The 21,284-nt window shown below is 30.9% G+C and overlaps 2 protein-coding genes across 4 annotated transcripts in view; one reads left to right on the top strand and one right to left on the bottom strand.

Annotated features, from left to right (window-relative positions):
* LOC105258714 (adenylate cyclase type 6) overlaps positions 1-21,284 on the bottom strand; it is an 88,229-nt gene that overhangs the window by 6,807 nt on the left and 60,138 nt on the right. For 2 of the 3 annotated variants that reach the window (XM_011270167.3, XM_025405972.1), the window contains exons 7-17: positions 15,169-15,318; positions 10,175-10,296; positions 9,440-9,532; positions 6,930-7,076; positions 5,119-5,277; positions 4,539-4,787; positions 4,001-4,163; positions 3,261-3,358; positions 1,585-1,669; positions 1,053-1,169; positions 377-523 (exon numbers count right to left, since the gene is read on the bottom strand). In XM_011270167.3, coding sequence (XP_011268469.1) covers positions 377-523; positions 1,053-1,169; positions 1,585-1,669; positions 3,261-3,358; positions 4,001-4,163; positions 4,539-4,787; positions 5,119-5,277; positions 6,930-7,076; positions 9,440-9,532; positions 10,175-10,296; positions 15,169-15,318 — 1,530 coding nt within the window. The remainder of the gene's footprint in view (positions 1-376; positions 524-1,052; positions 1,170-1,584; positions 1,670-3,260; positions 3,359-4,000; positions 4,164-4,538; positions 4,788-5,118; positions 5,278-6,929; positions 7,077-9,439; positions 9,533-10,174; positions 10,297-15,168; positions 15,319-21,284) is intronic. The other variant, XM_025405971.1, reaches the window with a different exon arrangement.
* LOC105258715 overlaps positions 2,942-21,284 on the top strand; it is a 90,997-nt gene continuing 72,654 nt past the window's right edge. Inside the window, exon 1 of the mRNA XM_025405975.1 lies at positions 2,942-3,367. The gene's annotated coding sequence lies outside the window, so the exon portion shown is untranslated. The remainder of the gene's footprint in view (positions 3,368-21,284) is intronic.

Raw genomic sequence — 21,284 nt, 5'->3', positions numbered from 1 at the left:
ACCGCGTATTTTTAATCTGATTTATAGAAATTAATTATAATATATTAATTATAATTAATTATAATCTTCATTATAATTAAGTATATTAATATATTAATTATATTAATAGAAATTAATTATAATATTTTAATTATAATTAATTTCTATATAATTAAATTTTCATATTATAATATATCAATTATATAGAAATTAAAATTTTTTATTATTAAAAGATAATTATATGCATTAAGATTGCGCGATTTTTTTAAAATTAAGAGTACAAAGGTGAATCTCTTTGGAAATTAATTGAGACATTATCTGTTATCTATTTTTCGTGTCTTGATGACTTCGCGAAATAACGAATATCTCGACTTTCGTCGATGTTTATTACACTTACGTCGCAGAAAAGGATATAGTCACATATGCTGACACTGTCGTTACTCTTTGTCGGAATTCTCTGTACGGTGGAATTCTTGTCTAGCCATTCTGCGGCGAAGAGCGAGGTGTTATTGCTGGTGCAAGCCTTGCTTCCTTCTAATGTGATCTAAAAAAGAAAAGCAACACGAACCGGCCGTTATTTACCACTTTTATTGCGTGAACGCAGATCTGAAAGGTGTAATATCTGGCATACGATCGACGTTTCTTCCGCTCGCTCGTGATTTAAACGTTTGCGGCAATACTATTTATTCCGCGGCATTTATGATTGATCACTCTATCGACATTCGCGCGATTTATCGTTGAAAGTTTTAACGATGGCGAAATCTAATTTATGTCACGCTGTTTCAGCAAAACGAGTTTTCTAAATCTAGAGCGGGATTAATCATCAGAAATTCATTGAAAATGAAAACATGAAAAGAGAGCATGTCGAAAACTACTTGCTTGATAAATTTCTCGATAAATTACTTGATAAATTTCTCGATAAATTTCTTGACACATTTGTCTCTAATATTGAGATTTGTTTCACAAAAAAAAAATAAATAAAAATAATAATAAATAACAATAAAAAGAGGCAGTTCAGAGAGATCATAAAATGCAAATAGTAGCCATAATTTATGGGCGCATCGATCACTTACCAACGGTGACAATACCGTGATGAACGTCAAAAAAACGACGATGGACGCGATGCTTTGCGCGACGATGCGATTTTCGAAGATCTGTAAGGCTGCGTTCCTCACCCACTGCGGTACTCTCTGTAAAAAACGCGCACGATTACCTTCATTTTTCGATTAATTAAATCCGCTAGGTAAGAAAATGATTTCCAGGATTATTGAGAGACCGTGAGAAGAAAAGATGGAGGAGAGAAAATTTACTGCTGGGATCGATAATTTTGACAGTGACCTGATAGCCTGCCGCTTGGTGAAGGTCAAGTGGCACTCTTCCAGAGATTTTTTTCTCGTCATTGACCCGTAGTGATACGTGATGTATCACGCGATTTAAATATCGCGCTTTTATATTAGACGTATATGATACGTATTCCGACATAATTATCGGAGGAAAAATTTTTATGGAATAAAATTTTGCAATATTTGAGAGATATCGCGAAAAATTATACGTAACTATACGTAATTATAGTAATTATATGTAATTATATTTTAATGATCTTACCTCGTTCTTTTCCGCTAATAAAACGGCATTGACTAAGGCTATCACCAATATGCTTATCGCGGTGCAAACGTAGAAGTATACGCTTCTGAAAAATAGAAACACTTTCAGAGCAATTTTTTCGAATGTTTTGCGTTTTTCTTATCGCAAGAGATTAATATAGACTCCATGAAACGTTGACAATTAAAAATTGAAGATAAGAAATTTGAAATTAAAGATAGGAACAAAATTTTGACTTGCAAAATAACATAATAGTATCACAACTACTGAATCATGTATATTTTGTATATATACACAGTAAAAAGTAAAATGTTAATTTTAACATTTTTCATATGTCCCAGAAAGTCCACTCTAAATTTTAAGTTAAAATAATTCATTCGTATATTACTTTTTGACAAACTAAAAATGTTAATTAACTGACACAATACTTTACATTTATTTTTGTTATTGTGACTTTAAGTAATGTAAAAATAACATACAAATTAATTAAAAATTAAATGAAAAAATAGTTACAATAACTTATAAGAATTATTGTAGGACATTAACATAATATAATAGTAATTATTTTCATTTAAATTATTTGTAATAGAAACATTTGATTTTAGTAAATTTGATTATTTTGTATGTCAAAGTTTAAGATTATTTGAAGATTTACTTTAACTTTTCTTAGAATGTTAAACTAAATTTGAGACATGTTGATGGTTTAAAATGATTATGTTAAAAATATTCAAAATAATATTCCATTTTTAAGAGACATATACAAAGTGTTAAATTATGAAGTTGATATAAATATAACACATGAAAACGTTATAAAAATAATAACATAAAAGTTGCATGTTAATGTTACATTAAAGTACTAATCAAAACGTGGAACCCAAGAAAATTTTAACATATGGACACACAATTTTTTACTGTGTATTTATTTAGAGTAGAAATCTCGAAAAGATAGAGATTTAAATTCTTGTTTCCTACTCAAGTATGAAATAATTATTTTCAGACTAAAGATGCGAATTAATGAATGAAATGGGATAATTAAAATAATGTAAAATTGTGATACACATCACTTGTTCATTACCAATTCAAAGTTCAAGGAACAGAATATTCCGAATATATTTTCATTCGTTATACGTTACATTTTCGTAGCTGTAACAAATATACATGTATTAACTTTTTTTTTAAATTTTTTAAATATTTTTTTATTAATTGATCTGAACAACGATCAATATACTCAGGCCAATAACTGGTTTAAATTTTGTCTACGGCTAAAATCCTCGTAAGAGATTAAACTCAAAAATTCTTGTCCGAAGTACACACACGTAAAACACGCACCGGTTCAAGGCCGGTAACGGTCTCTGTATTAACTATTGAATGGTATTTTCTTCTGTGACGTATACCGCTACTGTTTACATGTGGCCGCTTTGTTGTCCTTCGCGCGAGTAGGAGAGGGGGTAGGAACAGCGTAAAACGTCGCGTAAGAGAGGGGATAGCAACAGCATAAGTCCGCGACCTATATTATTCTTCGAGACGCGACCGTAAGACGTCACGATCATTCGGTAGTTACTATCATTAATGAAACGGAGATTCCAATTGGGATAAAACATATATATGTGAATCGTGAGTAGTGTGAAGGTACAAATATTGTGTAGAAGGTGGAATTTATCGACCACGTGTGTATTTACCCAGTGAGGGTGATGGCTATTGCGACCACAACGACCATGTAGACGAAACCGGAGCACACGAAGTAAGCTGAGAGCATCCTGTCTCTTTCTCGCGAATACTGCAACAGGTAATTAAAACAACTGCAATATCCGGTATTGTTTTCATTTGCACTAGCGAATATTTATCGTTAATGCATTTGCATTTATTTCAACTGTTGGTTTCTCATTACGAACAATTCGTGAACAATTCGAAATTTTTGTTTCAACGCGAAAATATAGAATGCAAATCGATCGCGAGGGGCGATTAAATCACGCGGAAGCCGGATAATCCAAATACCCGTTTAGCGAATTAACCAAAATTTAATTAAATTTAAACGGACTTCTATTAATGGATTACCGCGCCGATTAGTTGAATTTAATCGTATACGCAGTATGAACATGTAATTATAACTTGTATTTTGTATGTATTACTATTATAAATTAATTGCGAACTCTCGAAATAATACGAACGTAAAATATAACTCTCCCGAGTAATTAGTACATTCTATAAAAATAATATTTTTATAATAAAAAATAATTATAAAAAACGAGTATTTTATGAAATTTCCAATAATAAAGATTCGATAATAATTCTAATAAATATCATTGCGTTAATTATTTTATATTAAAATTCATTTTATTAAAAGATACAAGATTATAAAAAATATACATATTCATAATTCGAGGATTATTTTTACGTTTTTTCTTTAATTTAATATTACCTTTTCTTCGACATCCGGTCTTCGAAATTTCAATATAAAGGGTGTACAATGTTCCGCTCTCAATCGATCTATGCTTCTAGCATCGATTGCTCGCATCAGATACTCGTTTACCTCATCTTCGGGGTCCTTTTCGCTCTCGATAATTTCACCGAAGCCTAATCTACTAATAAAACATACGGCAAATGTTATTCAAATATAAGATGACGATGTTGATCATTTCATATTTGTAACGTTTATTACAGATCAATCGCGTTATTTTTATCAATTTATTAATATGATATTTTCATTTATTTTATTATTTTTCTGGGAACGAGTAAAAACAAATAATTAAAATAATTATTGTGTAAATTGAAAAATCGCGGATAGGACAATTTATACAATTATCTTTTGATTATCGCAGAATTATTAAGAACAATTTTATTCCGTTTTAGAATTTTTTAGATTTTTCGGAAATTACTTGAGTAATATTGTATATTGTTATCTGTGACGCTATATCAAGAACTAAAAGATTAAGCAGTAATAATTAATGAGTTCTTACTTGGTTTGTTTTCCGTGTTGCGAGCCATGGCCCATAACCCTCATCTCTTTAGACACGTTACCGTTCGCTGGAAAATTCTTTCGCATCCCGGAACTAGTTATATTGTCCTTAAACGTATCTCCAGGGACAATTAAATAAGTTCTGATGTTGTGGTCCTTTAGATACGCGTTTCTCTCGCCTCCGCGACCTTCCTCGACTTCGTAATATCCTCCCAAACAATCTAAAGTCTCTTTTGTGATGTGCACGCGTCTGCGAAATACCATACCCTTCATCTCATTCTTCTCACCTGACACTTGTTATTGTTACATTAAATTATCTTTCAACAGAGGATATATATTTTTTTGCAAATATATTTTTTTGCAAATATATTTTTTTGCAAATATATTTTTTTATCTAAATAAATTTCGCAAGCACAGTAAAGTTTTATACGAAATATTCGAGATATTTAATAAGGAACAAGACACGCATAAAATTGTACCGGTTCACGGGATGTAATTTATCGCTATCAATCGGGGTGAGATTTGAAGAGAGCGAGTCGATTGAGGGCTGACATATCTCGAGCAAAATTGCTCGTACTTACCCGGGTATCCCTCCGCTTTCCATGTAATTGGCTAGGGTCACGTCGTTGCTCCAAACATCGAACTGCCATTTCCTCAAGCCGAGAACCCCGCAGTGAACCCGGCCCGTGTGGATGCCAACTCTCATATTCACGTTTACGGCCATTACTTCGCGAACCAATCTACGAAGAGATACGGACGCGTCGAGTTATTGTTTCTTCTTTGCCGTCATTAGGCGCAGAAGTGGCCGGATAATCGAGCTAGCATGCAATAAAAACAAACTTTGATCGTTAAGCGTAGCTCGAAGAATGTTATTTCGATGCTCGAACTATAGGATAGGTCAAAGTATTTTCATTATTAATGAAACGCGAGAAGACAAATGTGTTATATTTTAACGCGTAAATATTCTATTCTCTTTCGCGACACGATTAATCCACATTCGATTGCAATAGTTATTATTCGATATCTCTCGATTTCTTCTCTTTTCATACATGATTTCTCGTGCGTTTTTATCCGCGCATTGGCTGCGTTCAGCAGAAGAAACTGCTTTGCAACTGCTGTAAAATTTGTGAGCCTGATTGGTATATGCTCTTAGTTTCGACTGAATCTAAGAGCATACCCAAATCAGATTCACGAATTTTACAACAGTTGCGAAGCAACTTTTCCTGCTGAACGCAGCCATTGACTTTCTGTCGCGGTTTGACAGAAGGGTTTTCGCGCAAAGTATTTCGAGCGAGAGAAACTAACAGACACTGTCAAATTTCAACGAAGAGAAATTTATGACGAGGATTTAAAGCGAGATTAAATTTGGAATTTAAACGCGTATATTCGCCGGGAATTTATCTGCAATTCAGTGATCCATGGAAAGACCAGAGGGTCTTTCATGATGCTCGTATTTCGATGTATCGACCTCAATCGCATATACCGTGCTCTCTGAGGAAATCTTCTCTTTGACGTTTTATGAAAACACGAATGAAACGAAAGCGAGACATATAGGATGCAGCTACGCCGATAGTTTTGCGGTCGTCTCGTGGATATAAACGAAAGCATCATTTATTGCTCATATGTTACTTTGATCCGTTTAGTTCGCTTCCGGGCAGCTTTCGATATTCTATCTTCAACTATTTCATCTTGCGTTTTTCCTTTGTCCAATGTCAAGCATCAGTAGGATATAAAATACTACGCGAACCTTTGACGTTGCCGACGAAACCTCTATGATACGGATTTTTTTTTGTTATTTTATGATTTCAAATAGGATACGTTTTAAACCGCGATAAAATTTTTATTTTGCTTTAATTGTATTTATCGTTACACAGAAAAAAGAATAAAGCGTTCATTGTTTCGTATACACGCAACAATTTATAATCTTCTTAGAAGAATTTAATACTTTTAAATTTCAACAATATTATCGTCTGACTTTAATATTGTAATTGTCATCTCAAGAATATATAATTATTTAATTCTACTTTAAAAAAATTATAATGTTTGATTTAAAAATATTATTTTCCATCGGACATTGTTTCTTTTCCATTCGAGAAAATTAAATCTTAAATCATAAGAATATATTTTTCTTGAACTATATAAAATGGCTTCATTTAAGTAAGAAATTATTCAAGCAATTATATTTTTCTTTAATTAACGCAATATAATTCCATTTCAAGATTTTCATGTTAAAACTAAATATATTTTCAGAACAAAAATGTCCTTTTTTCTGTGTATCTATACCATAAAAAAAAATTTGATTTAGCATGTTTTAACAATAAAGCTTTATTACATATGATAAAAATTTAATGAAGCTTACGCGAAGGTAAAGTAAAGAAACATGCAGACTTACGTTATTGCATCTATCATGTCCAATCCCATCTCTACGCAACAATGAGCATGATCGGGTCGTGGCTCCGGAAGTCCGGAAACGCAATAATAACAATCCCCGAGGAGCTTTATCCTGAGGCAGTGGTGCTCAGAGGCTAGCCTGTCAAACCTGCGAAGGATTTCCGACAAATTTAACGCCATGATTCATTTAAACGCAATAATATCGAAGAAACTGCTTGACTCTGTCGAGCGAGAAATTTATAAGAAATCAAGAGAAACCTTTTTCGTAAAAATATTACGTAACGCTGTGACTCTTGCAGCTAAACAGACTCGTGAAAGCCACGCTCGTAACACTGTGGATAAAAATATCTACTATTTTTTCCCACGTACACTTCATATTTCACGTAACTTTGCAATATTTTTCTAACGTAATTTCATATGAAGCCATAATATCAGGCGTTTTTATTCATATCAAAATGTTCGTTAAAGCTTTCTTTGTAATTTATAATTAAGTATACCGTATCTATAGATATATTTTTTAATCTAATTTTTATTATTATCTTTTTCTTAACATTGACTGAATTGGTTCAATACGAAAAGGTGATCGAGTAGGATTACGTGATATAAATATGATTAAATTAATTCAAACGATAGATAGAGATAGCACGTCAACAAAAGGAAAGACCCTAACAGCCGGTAGATAATCGGTTTATTCAGATTAGATATTCAGTAACGTCGCACTCTGTGCGGTGCATATTATACGAAATTAATTCGGGGCGCCGGAAGGGTGATATTAATATTTCACGCGCGGCAAATCCGCGTAACACATAGGGTATATATTATGTTAAACTAGTTAAATATGATATATACACAAAATAACAATCTCGATGGAGCTGCGTATATAGTTGCGACGTGAATATGGCAATTAAATAATTTGATTATTAACATATTATCGCATAAATCTTTGAGAGTTAAATCGGTAAAAGGGCTTTTTATTCCTGCCAACCGCAGGCTGCCGCAAAACGAAGGAAGTACGCATTTTTATTTCATTATTAATATTGAAATATCATGCGCAACATTTACTGTTTATTTATTATACAAAATGCATAAAAGATATGTGCTTTTGATAAACATATTTTGCATAAAAATATTTAAAAGTAATCGATTGGTAATTTTTTTCAATATAAACTGAAAAGGTATACGCGATATATTATTATTTTTTAATAATGTCAGAATGAGGAAAATTTTATCTCGCATTCTTTATCGAGATTCGACGTTATTTACACTCTTTTATGTTCTCTATCTTATCGCCCCGAGCATTCTTTCTAAGAGGTAATTTTGTCTTTTATTGTGAGAATGAAGGCGTTGCATTTACAGAAGCTCAAAAAGTGATCTCTCTCTTGTACTGACACATGAAAGCCGCCTTTATGAGCTTTTAGCAAATCCCTCTTGGTACTAGGATAAGTAGACCCTATTGACCCGAAAAGTCACCAGGGACACGAAATCTAAAGCTGTTGAAGCCCTTTCCAAGGGCTCGTCGGACATAAGGAATATGACTCGATCGAGGGAAACTTGGAGGGTATCAACGGTGCCGAAAAACTCTGGCTACAAACATAAGACATATGGTATTCGTCAAGATAAAGGGGATAAAGGTTTAATAAAAATATATATTAAATATATATTTAATATATATTTTTATTAAAGCTTTATCCTCCTTATTAAATATTAAATATATATTAAAAACTACTCTCGAAAACATAATATATTTAGAACATTCTATGAATAGCAGCGTGTTATTTTTATTATTCGTGAATCTAGAAATATTATGCATTTTATACGATACAATTTTAGTTTGACATCTCGGATGATCTCTCTCGTGTGGGTGGAATAGTCGGATCAAAGGAACTTTCATGGACGTTATGTAATTCGATTTGAAGATTACAATAATGTGACTTGTATGTAGTTTGCGAAACGCAAACGCGTGTCAAAGTGATATTAAACGATACAATTTGTTCGCAAAACTGCAAAGGGGATTTATATCCGTGGATATAAAGAGAGTATTCTGTGAACCGGAGAAACAAAAATGTTTACGAGACCCAAGAGATCAATGTTGAAAAGAACAAAGGAAAAAGAAATTGATATCGCGAGTCAAATAAGATAGAAATCAACGTTGTTGATTTATGCTGCTGCATTTCTTTTAAAGTCGCCAGATTTGTGAAAAGTTTTATGAAATCAAAAGAATTCAATACATATATAATTGTTATAGAAAAGCGCAATTTTTCAAGATTTATGCATTAAAATTATATTTTGTTTTTTGTAGCAATGTTCAAAAATATTGATCTTACAAGTGTACGTTTCGAAAAATTCATGGATAGGAAAAATATATAAATATAAAAAAATAATATTTATTTTGAAAAGGAGAAACAGTAAAATGCTTTTTGTTGTAATGTTTATCTATCTTAATATGTGTGAGACTTTTAAGCAAATTTAAAGCTAAAAGCAATAGTTTCTTTTTTATAACGTTTCTCTTACCGTGCAAAAAGTTCATTGAGCAATCTGACGAGTTCTTCGGCAGTGCATTGATCGGAGAGCGAAGTAAATCCACAAATATCGGCGAATAGAATACTGAAATATTTGAAACTAAATAAATATCTACATAGTTATTTATTTTCACGTTAAATTCGCTTTAATCATAATATATAAATTCTGGGCAAACAAATAATTTTTGATAATTAATTTTAACTATAAAAGATTTTTTTAAACAGTCAAATGTTGACTTAACCACTTGAAAAGAAAAGAAAGGTCTAATGAAAAATTGTCAGCTCGCGGAAACTCATTAAAGTTAAATGAACGTGATATTTGCTCTTTGCAAATTCGCCGGTTAAGTTAAATTGATCCTAGCTTAGTGAAATGTCAGATATGAAAGTTTGGATGTTACATCTCAACCCATTACAAGTCGATCTAGAATTCTCTATGTGGTACTGCGTACATTTAAATCAGGTGCACGACATAACGCATTAAATTTCCATTTTGAAGTTCACAATTATAATTACATGATCGAATAATTATGTCATTTTGAATTCAGCATAGGATAACATTGTTCGTAACAATTGTATAATGTAATGATAATAATATAAGCTATAATAAAAAAATTTCTTTGAATTAAAGTGATAAAGTGGATTTGAAAGTGACAAATATTGAAATAGCATTTTTAAATAATTTTTTTTAAGCGCGTAACTTAAGTGATTATTATTCAATATGACGTACCTGACATTTTCGTGTCTTTGAATATAAATTTTGTGAAACATCGTATCCTTTGGCTTTCCGGCTATATCGGCTTTCATTTCCATGGCCACGTGTCTAGGTAATACGCTGAGCAGAAGTCTTTCCTGAAAAATAAATTAATATCATAAAAGACAATCGATTTTGATGTATAATTTAAAAATAAATAAGATAAATAAGATAAATAGAGGGATATATAATAAAGTACAATAGAAAATCATGAAAATATGAATTCAAATATAAGAATTCAATTATAAAAGCATGTTATTGAATATAACTATAAAAGCATAAATCTTTAAATCTTAATAAACTTGAAATAATAAAAACGATAATTAATTTTTCCATCTTCTATCTTTATTTGCCGATAGTTTTAATAATTATTCAAAAATACTTTTATATTTCATCAGATTAACTAGCATTATATTATGCTAACTCATTTCATTTATGTGATAATGGATCGATAATAGCCATTAAGTTACACCTTGAGAAGGATTTCAAGTAATCTGTAACAAGGGGTAACAGGATTATAATAGATAAATCAATGTGAAGAGGAGTTGCAGATTAATTCAGCCTTGAGAGTTAAAGTTCATTATTTGGATAACCATCGAAGATATACATACTACGCGTATATATATTTTATCTTGATAATATAAAATATGTTGGAATCATTTTTTAACTTAATCGAGTATTCTTCAAACTTAGTGATTTGTTCTAATATAATTGTGACGTTCTTAGAAAATTACACGCGATTGAAAAAGAAAATAAACTAAATTTATGCTATATGCAATTGAATAATAAAATGCATAGAATTATTTAATAATAAATTTAATAATAAATTTTATATTAATATTAAATGAATTAATAATAAATTTAATATTTATTCGCGTGATATTGTTTAGAGAGTACCACGAATAACATGTCGTTTTCTTATCAAATATGAAAAACGGTACGAGTTGCATGTAACAATGCGTTCCCACGATCGAAACGGGAATCGTATAATACCGTGAAATGAAAGAACAACTTTTACGATAGCCGATAATCTTTGTTATTCTACAGGGATCATGTATATCGAATTGACATACCACCCTCACTGCTTGCGGGGGAGCAATATTGCGCGGCGCTTTGTTCGACACGTAGATCTCGTCAACATCGTGGGAACTTCTCAAGTGCGGACGAAGTCGATGACAAGCGTTCGACAAGCTTTACGTTGATGATCGATACGCGTCGGACATAGCTGTGCGCTTTTAGAATCGCGATATGTATGTTCGCGTAACACAGTATGCAATCGCGATTCTATGCAATGTCGATTCTACATAAAGCGTCCCAAGATTTTTATCGAGACTGCTATTTATTTTGATGCCACCAACGATGTTGACGACTTACGAATATTTGACAATATTAAATATTAAACAATATAAATATATTAAATATATGAAATATTAAATAATATATTAAATATATGAAATATTAAACAATATATTAAATATATTAAATATTAACATAAAAATAGGAAAAATAGTCTTATTCACCATTATTTTATTTTAATTTTTTTAAAGGTGAAATTAAGTAGGATAAATAAATTCTAATTTAATTGCATTTTCTTTCAAGAATTTTTTGTTAAAAATTTTATTTTAAATTCTGAAAGTGGGTTATTTTCTGTTGCTATTTTGGCATTCTTCTCTTCTAAAATTGACTTTGTCAATATCGTTGAATGAGAAGAGAGGAATATAGGCTCGCGCGTGTCTCGGTGCACATTATTCGTCGTTAAACGAGCATGCACGTTCGAGGCTGTCACATATATATTGAGTGATTGTGGGCGATCGACGAGTAGACGCGAATAATAGCCGATGGATATCGCGACAGGTCACAGATTTCTGATTAATAGCATAAAGCCGGCGGCCGGTCGGATGGCCCATCATGGTTATGAGCGATGCTCGATAAGATGCTAGCTTTAATAGATCATCGCTGCTTTCTGGCAATTATTTCGATTTCAGTTATTTTTGTGCGCTGAAGTAAATTGTCATCAGAGAATTAGGACTGTGTATCTGTCGCGTGGTGATATTTTTAATACCGGATACACAATGAGATTTAATATCTTGAAAAAAATATTTATTTGATTACTTTTACGTGTATATAATATTTAAAAATTATGAGATTTTTTTTAACGTTAATAATAGAACGCATTCTAACGAAAAATAACTGAAAATATAATATGAAAAATAAAAATACAAGTAATAATTACGAATACACACATATACACATACATATTACGATGAAAAATAAATCGGTAATAAAGCTGGAATTTTCTGTTTTATTATATTTAATTATTGACAAAAATATTATTACTTCGATGTTTATTGTTATTATTTTTGCAAAAATTTACTTATACAACGTTAAAAAAAAAGACAGAGGTGTAGGTGTGCTTTAATACAATACATCAAACGTACATTGAAGCAGAACAAATAGTTAATGAACAATCGGTGCGGTCTGTTTTATTGAAGTCTTGTGCAAATAACTCGTCTATTATTTTTCGACTGCTGGACAACACGTTCACGCAAAATAAATTCACCGCGGCTTTGTTGGTCGACTAACACATGTTCGGAGCGAATTCACGTGCTTTTGAATACACACGCAATATTGTTTTAATACACGTACCAAGCTTCTATTAGCAACAGTGAAGTACAGTGGCATTATCGAGTCCGTGATATTGTAAAATAATTAACGATTTACGCAATATCGTTCAGCGCGCTAACGAAATAAAGTTTTCATGAAAATCATTAACAATAATACGCCCGCTCGCTCACGAGGTATCCAACAAAGGCCTATTCAAGGGTGTAGGTTGATTCAGTACGTTACTGTTCATTAAACCACCGCTTTTTGCGACATAATAATTCCATGAAACGTTGCTTCCCGTCAATTTGCCGTTGATTGTTCGCGAGAGAAACAATTCAAATATACTCGCACAAATTATTTCTGAAGCAGAAATGTAGACGTATATTGAACATTGTATGTTCAAATGTAACATATTACGTAACGCAAGAGGATATATTTTTATATATATTTTAAAATGACATAACATTGAATCGTTACATTTGCTGAATTTAAAAAAAAATTATATTTAATATCATGATATCTCTCATATACTATAAAAAATCTTAATATTCGAGAAAAATATAATTTTAAATAATGCAATATTATTTTTAAAATTGCGGGTCGGAATGAAATATAAAACTTAATTGCAAACTTATGAAGAAATTTGCGGAAGAATGTTTATTAAACTTTCTATATACTTTGTATATATATTTATTTACGGCTCCTTATGAAATGTTTTATCAGCAAGTTCTTTTTAATTTCCGAATTCGAATCGCTCGTTACTTCTGTTAATATCCCTTGTGCGAGAGAGATTTTTAATCACATGTCCGATATAACGAGATATATACGTGAGTCACAAATTCCTAACGGCGCGTTTTCATCTTCGAGTTGATTGAATTTGTACCGGATATTGTGCTGTTGAATATCTGACGTATTTTAATCGATTTTCGTGCCCATTCGTTGTAGATTTTTTTAATTTGTTCGTTTACAAAATAATCCAACTGAAGATTCATGAAATTTCGCTCTTATGATTTTCATTCGGCTCATTTTTTAAAGCCGTTTCTACTTAACATTTTCCAATAAAAATTATAAATGTCATATCTCTTGTTTCATGATAGAAAAAGATTATTACACTCGAAAGAAATTAATTCTCTGCGAGATAATCTTATAGTTTTTTACTAATATTTACTGATAATATTACTGATTTCAATTAATCGATATTTCTTTCTTCAGAAAATATGCGTTTTACTAGAATTGTCAACATAATTAAAATATCTGGTGGATTATTCTCCTTATGAATGTTTCATCAAGATATTTCTTAGATTTACATTTAAGCTAAAGTTCTATGTTAATTAATTTTGCAAGGATTTTTGAAAATTTGCTTTCTTATTGAAATGGATGGTTTCTAAATATAGAACTCGAAATCTTCATATATTCGCTCGCTCATGTTGCGGTTTACATGAACATTTGATGACGTTATTAATAATTGATAAAGACGTCAATTATTGGAGATTTCGTAGGATGACATCCCAGAGGAATAAGATAATTGCTATTTCCGTGATGTGGCTTTCAATGTCGATTAAGAGGAATTGGTTTAAATATATTTCACGGTGTGTGTTACAATTATTGTGACATTTCTAAACGTGTAACAATATTTTTACCGTTAATAGAGGTTTATGATATTTAAATCATGCGCGGCCGCAAATATATCTTTATCATTTGAGATTATAACAATAACGAATTTATAAATTGGTTCTGTTGAAGTATTTTGTAAAAGATATCTTTAATATAGCGTAACATCTCTCGACAAGAAATATATTTCTTTCTTCAACTACACATAGAAAATAAGATTTTCCAGGTTCTTTTTATGAGATCTTTTATGATTTTATTTATTTTTTCCTTCGTATCGGTAAATAAATTTTATTGTTCACCTTTCGGTTAACTTTTCAATTTTCTTCTTCGGGAAACTTTAGAGAGCTTTTGAAATTTGTTTTCTTTGAATTTTGTGGCTCTTCTTTTTTCTTGACTTATTAATAATATACTTTTCAGTAACTTTGTTTTGAATTATATTTATTACATGCGCATATTTAGAGTTTTATTTTTTTTAAATGTATAACTTTGATATAAATGACATTTCTTAATTTTTTAAAATGAAATTTTACATCCTAAAGTTTTTTTCTAAAACAGCATTAGCTTTATAAATAATTAGAAAATCACTTTTTTTTATTTTAAATACAATTTATTTTTTTTTATCAAGTTTATGTTATTGAAATTATATTTTATAAATTTTTCTACTTTTATTTTTTAATTTTTTTATTAGACATATGTCGAGCCACATATGTAAGTCGAAGTCGACGTACGAATTTTTCGTGAATGCAGCAACGTACCTGTTGCTGATTCTCCCTCTGTGTGGTCAAACGTGCTTCAACACATTGTCGGGTTTCGAGGAATGCCTGTCTTTGCGCCAATTCCCGAGGGTGATGTGTTAGTGCACCGGCTACGTTTGTTCCACCGACTACCACGATTGAACTCAACAGCTGAAACAGAAATAAAATTTTATAATTAAATGAGCTGAACTCAATGCCTTTTTTTCTTGAGTGTCTCAAGACATTCTTGAAATACATTTTTAATTAATATTTTAATATTAATAATTATAATTTTAATATTTTAATTAATTTCTTAGTTCATGCTTAGTTATTTATAAAATTAGAATTTTATCTTTTTTCGTACATTAAATAAAAAGAGATATTAATGTAACTTATTTTTAAAATTATTAAAATATATGTTCTGAAGATTATTATACTATGTCGAGTATATATATATATATATATATATATATATATATATATATATATATTATATACAGGTATATCTTGATATCTTGAGATGCCAAAATATTAAAAGCACTGCATTAATATTTATTTTTGAAAAAATTTCGATACAAATTAGTGAAAATCTTAGTAAAAATTTTAGAAGGAGCTTTTTTTTATTTCGAAAGAGAATTCGAATGAGTGTCTCGTGAAATCTAAAGAGAGTTACATATATATTCGACTGAAAAAGCCATGTTCCTCTACCTGCTCTGTTCAATCGCGTATCTTATCCGATCCGTAATTGAGGTTGCAATCTAGTGCAGTATAGTGAAATCTTTGCCAATTTCAATGGATATCTTCGAAGTCATCATTATATACGGAGATAAATGCGCTATTGTGTCGAGGTATTACATACAATTATGGGGAATTAGATACCATTTCATGCCAATTAATTGCGAAGGAAATAATTTACAGAGTTGCTTTGTTAAACCTATAAATAATATAAAAAAAACTATTAATATAATGAATTTTTTACTCTCTTTTTCTCTGGTGATTATATAAAGATATAAATTACGTAACATAAGTTAATGTTTTTGAAATTTTTGTATTTTAATATATAATCTATTTTTAGATATTCAATAATAGTCACAAATATATTTTATTATTCATGTTAGTCAGACATCGGAAACGAATATCATTCATTAAAAAGATATATCAAATAAATACCTTTTCCAAGCCTTAATAAAAAATTTAAAGCTGCGAAAAAATTTTTTTTAATTATACGCAGTTTTTTGTATAAAAATAATAATATTAAAAAATAAAATATTTTGTTTTTACAAAATAAAAAAAAAATAACTTATTTTTATAATTCTTTCATCATGATTGATGTACATAAATTTTTTCACGTATTTATCTTTAACAATATTATATGTGCTTTTGTCTTTTATTAATTCTGTCTTTTGTTGAGCGAATAACATGCAGTTCTCTTAACGAGGCTGTTATATGAATTTTCTTAAAAGCATTTTGTAATTTGCAAGATAATCAGCTGATTATATGTCATGAAAAACATCTCGCTTGTCAGACTTTTTAGATCCTCGTACGAAATTCATCCTTTATTAAAGCGAATAAGAGATCAGTCGAAGTGCGTTTCTCTCTTCTCTTTCTTTCTATCTTTTTTTTCTTCTTCTTTTTCTTCTCTCTCTCTCTCTCTTTTATTATTACTAACATAGGCGTATACATGTGTAAAGACAACTTGACTTATCTTTCTGACATGCAATATTCAACAGAGCTTTGTAGAATTCTCCTTCAAATTTGCAATGATCCTATTTGCTACGAATAATGTAGGAGAGCCGCGAATCTCTCGAGACCTATGTAACCCTTTAAATAATTAACTCTACTCACACAAAGCCGATTCTGTATGTATTCCCATTTGGCAGAATCTTAACTGACAGGGAGCTAAGTCTACTGTAGCCCAATTAGCCAGGTTGCGCATAATATTATACTCAAATGTGAATTGTGCAAAAATAAATTGATTTAAATAATATTAATAACAATAACATTAATTTCCAAAATTTTGAATGCACAATCAAATTAAAGGGAAAAGTAAATTAAAATGAAGGAAAAAGTAAATTTTATATTTCCTTATAAGTATGTACACCAAATAAGTAGAAACATTAATCAAAATTAAATAAAGTGATTAAAAAATTAATGATTGTTTTTAAACAAAGTAAAAATAAATATAATGAAAGACATCATTATTCTCGGTTTTTATTTTATTTTATTTTTATCTTCTAATACTTTTTTTATATCATACGGATATTATTCTTACTCGAAATTTATATACGTATGGAAATATCTGTTAAAATATTTTTCGAAAGAGATGTCGCAACGGTTTTATTGGATCGCGTGGAAAACTATCGCTCTAAAAATACTACCGAAAAACGTAGCTTACAAAAATAGGTGACTTAAAGGTTCCGAGATGAAAATCCTACAGGTGGTTGTGAATAAATTTGTCCAAGATTACAAGTAAGTTACACGACTATGAAGCAATTTCGTGCAGAATCCGGTGAAAGTCCCTCTGAAAATCCACGTAGAACGAGAGGTCGACCTTAGTTAGGTAGTTTAAACCTAGGTAGTTGTTAAACCTTCTACCTAAGATAGATCAAAGAGCCGCGCGAAAGGTACAAACCACTGTACAAGGTGTCCTGATAATAATCGATATTCGGAGTTTCATTAGACGAGAAGTCCGTACATAACACGAGCCTGTGTGTGTTGCGTCATCGTGCATCGCAACAACGTCTATGAAACTCTGCAAACTCAATGAATAGACCCTTTGATAGAACGGGGCCTTTTGCCCGAAATTTTCCTGTTCGTCGGAGGATGCGAGAGAAATTTAGTGTCACATTGTTTTGGTAAATTACTGTAGTTTGATCGGTTGTTAACTCTGTAATCACATCTTTTGTTACACCGCACAGTTAATGTATTGATGCCTTTAACATAGCGTCTCGTCTTGTCTCTTGCGATATTTTGTTCCATTTTTCGACGACCAAAAATAAATTTACAAATTTTTATCTTGTGCAAAAAAATTATGTAATATATTTAATATTCTTTTCAAGCGTTTGAAGAAATAAAAAAAATAAAAAATTTAAAAGATATATCTTTATATATTTTTTAAATACATATACAAATTTTGTTAAAGAACGAAAAGAAATTTTTGAAGATATGCAGTTTATTCATTTTTTTAATATTCATTAAATTATTGTTATCTTTTTTTAAATACAATCGATCTTTAATATTATTCCAATTATATTTTTATTATTATTATTTTTTCAGTATACTACAAATTAATTAGCATGTCTACAAATTCTAAATTAAGAAAATTTTTTGTGATTTTATCATTTTCCGTATTGTATACCGTATCTTATGAGGCAAGCAAAGAACAGTCGAAATATTTTATTTTTATTTTTTAATTTGTTAAAAAGATAAGAGACTATAAATTCACTGTATCTGTTAAAAAAATAATAACAAATTTCTTTGGAAGGTAAATGTATAGATGCGAGGATTTCGGATAATAAATATTGTCGTAAACTTTAAATATTGATCAATGTGACAGGCAAATGAGTTTCGATTTTTGGCAACCGGAAGGAGGTTTTCATCGTCGTGCTACTGATTCCAAGACCGGTCATCGATTTTCGTTGGCGCAAAATCGCCGCCTTAAATACTTGACCGCGACGGCGTGAAAAAGAAAGCGAGGGTCGCTGCTAATCCTCCTCCATTTCACATTGTGCTTATTGGATCGTGTAACAAGAACATGTTAGGGTTAGGGATCTAAAAATAAGGATGGTATCACTCGGTAGCTGAACCTTCGCTGAGATATTTATCGGGAACGAAACACTTGTGTCTATCGCTTCCTATACGCGAAAACTTCCTGCACTACGCGTTGATAATTATATCAGTGTATAAATCATATTTTATAGATATTCTATATCATTATATGAAGAGACACATAAATTTCTCTTGCCGCTGATCGGAATTCATTTGCTATCGGCTGTTGATTCGAGATTAAACTGATCACGGATGTTTTACGTGCGTAATTTTTATTGTATAATTTTTTTTACGCAAAGGCACTACCTTTTGCGTATCAGATTCAATTTAGCTTTGTTCGATGCCAGTACAGATATATTTACGCGAATCTCACAATCGACGAACATTTCCATGATATCCCATACGCACGTGTGCGTGACTTTGTCAATCCCTCGACGTTATTCACTATTCGCTCGCAATTGCGAATGCACAGCACGTGTTGCATGCAACGGCACACGTGCAATATGCGCTCGGCATATTTGCATCGTGTGCTCCCGCATTTGTAGACTGTGGTAAAATTATTTTTTTACCGTTACTTTTACCTGTAACTTGCATTGATCAATCGCTTATATTTATATAATAAAGAGAGAAAAATGTAAAAATGATTTTAACTTATTCATTAATCGTGGATGAATATAATTTGCAATATTATCGAATTAATCGGCATCGTCAAGATGTCATCAAGATTAATTCCTTTTTTCATCTCTATTAACTTTTTTTTTATCCTCTTTTCATCTGTAATGGGTCTTCGTTTTCCTTTCCTTCGATTCTTTTCTTTTTGAAAGAGAGAGAGAGAGAGAGAGAGAGAGTTAAGATTAATAAAAAATCTTTATCTTGCATTCTGATCCGTCTCTCATTCAGTTTTTATAAATTGCGATCGTAAAAAAGTCGATTTTTTCGTTTTTCATTCTTTGAAATTCCTGACAAATGGAATTCCTGCAAATCCAATTCCACACATTTATGCGAATTTACAGAAATATATGTCTCATCGCTCATCACTCGTCGATTTTTTTTATTAGTTAATCCTTGTCTCTTTTGATTTTGATATAATCCAGTATTAGACATTCTTTTTTCACTGCGTTCCTTCTTCCTTTTCATTCAGCTTATAGCTACTAATCCAGCATTAAAGCTTCTTAGCGGTCTCATTCTCAATCCTCGTTCTATGACATTCATAATCTACTCATTCCTTTTCATTTTTGCTCCTGTATACGTATCCAGTGCTGTCGATACAATGAAGAAAATTTAATTCGCTTTATTGTGAATGCTTTTTCTTTTGAGAATAAAAAATTACAGATGTTTCTTTCAAGATGAAGGCGCTAAATTTTCGCTACTCTTTTAAAAAAATAAAAATAACAATATTGTTTGTATTTCGTGTATGTATGAGCATCCTTTTATTTTGTTTATTACATACACTGATAATTAGTAATAATAATCAAGCTTTCCTTTTTAAACATGAATTAAACGTTTCGGATGATAAAATCTGGATTAAAGAACAACAAATTGACATATAAATAGTACTAAATTTTCCGATAGGTGTAATTTTATCTGTCGATGGTAGAATTTAATGGGGGTCTTATTTGATCATATTTCCTGTTTCTGTTCGTACGATAAAACTCTCTTGACTTCAAACGCCAATTGAATTTTCCGATTTGTGCTTGCCGTACAATGATGAGTCTCGATTCTCTCTCCTTTTTCGCTCTATCGTCTTTTCCATCTGTCACATCGTGAGTTTACAGCATTTTAAAATCGTGACCAGAAATTGTCGCGTCGATAGCTCGCGCATTTTAATGGCACTTTCGTCTTTATCGTTTCCAATCGTGACGCGAATGAGAAACCGCGAGTAAAAATCGCGTTGCGAGTAAATAAATAAAGAATAAGCACTGATTTATATAAAAAAAAAACAGATTGATATATAAATAAATATACAATATATTATTAATAGGTATATTAATAATGGATAGAAAATCAGATTCTTCATATTACTTTTTGTACATTTAATGTAGCAGCAGAATTGGCAAAGTTGTTCGAAAAATACGTCAATTTGATCCTATCTGATTCATAACTCGTGAAAATTCAATGATAAAAGTTTTACGAAAGACTTACACGACCGGAGAGTCAAATACGAACCGCGAGAAGGAAGCGAGAGAAGAGCATACAAACTACTATAACTAGTCGTTCCGTATTCAGGTTTCTACTACTCGAGCCCGAACGTGGCTCATATATTCGCGTCATTACTACTGAGAGATTCGCTTTCTCGCGTTGATGCGCTTTCCATTCGTTTTCACACCTTTTTTCCTCCGAGAGGATTTTCTATTTCTTAAAAATAAATC

The sequence above is a fragment of the Camponotus floridanus genome, unplaced genomic scaffold (genome assembly GCF_003227725.1).
Source record: "Camponotus floridanus strain SB8 unplaced genomic scaffold, Cflo_v7.5 scaffold129, whole genome shotgun sequence".
In the NCBI taxonomy this organism is placed as follows: Eukaryota; Metazoa; Arthropoda; class Insecta; order Hymenoptera; family Formicidae; genus Camponotus; species Camponotus floridanus.
Note: the sequence above shows the minus strand (reverse complement) of the source record. Positions and strands in the feature narration are given on the sequence as shown.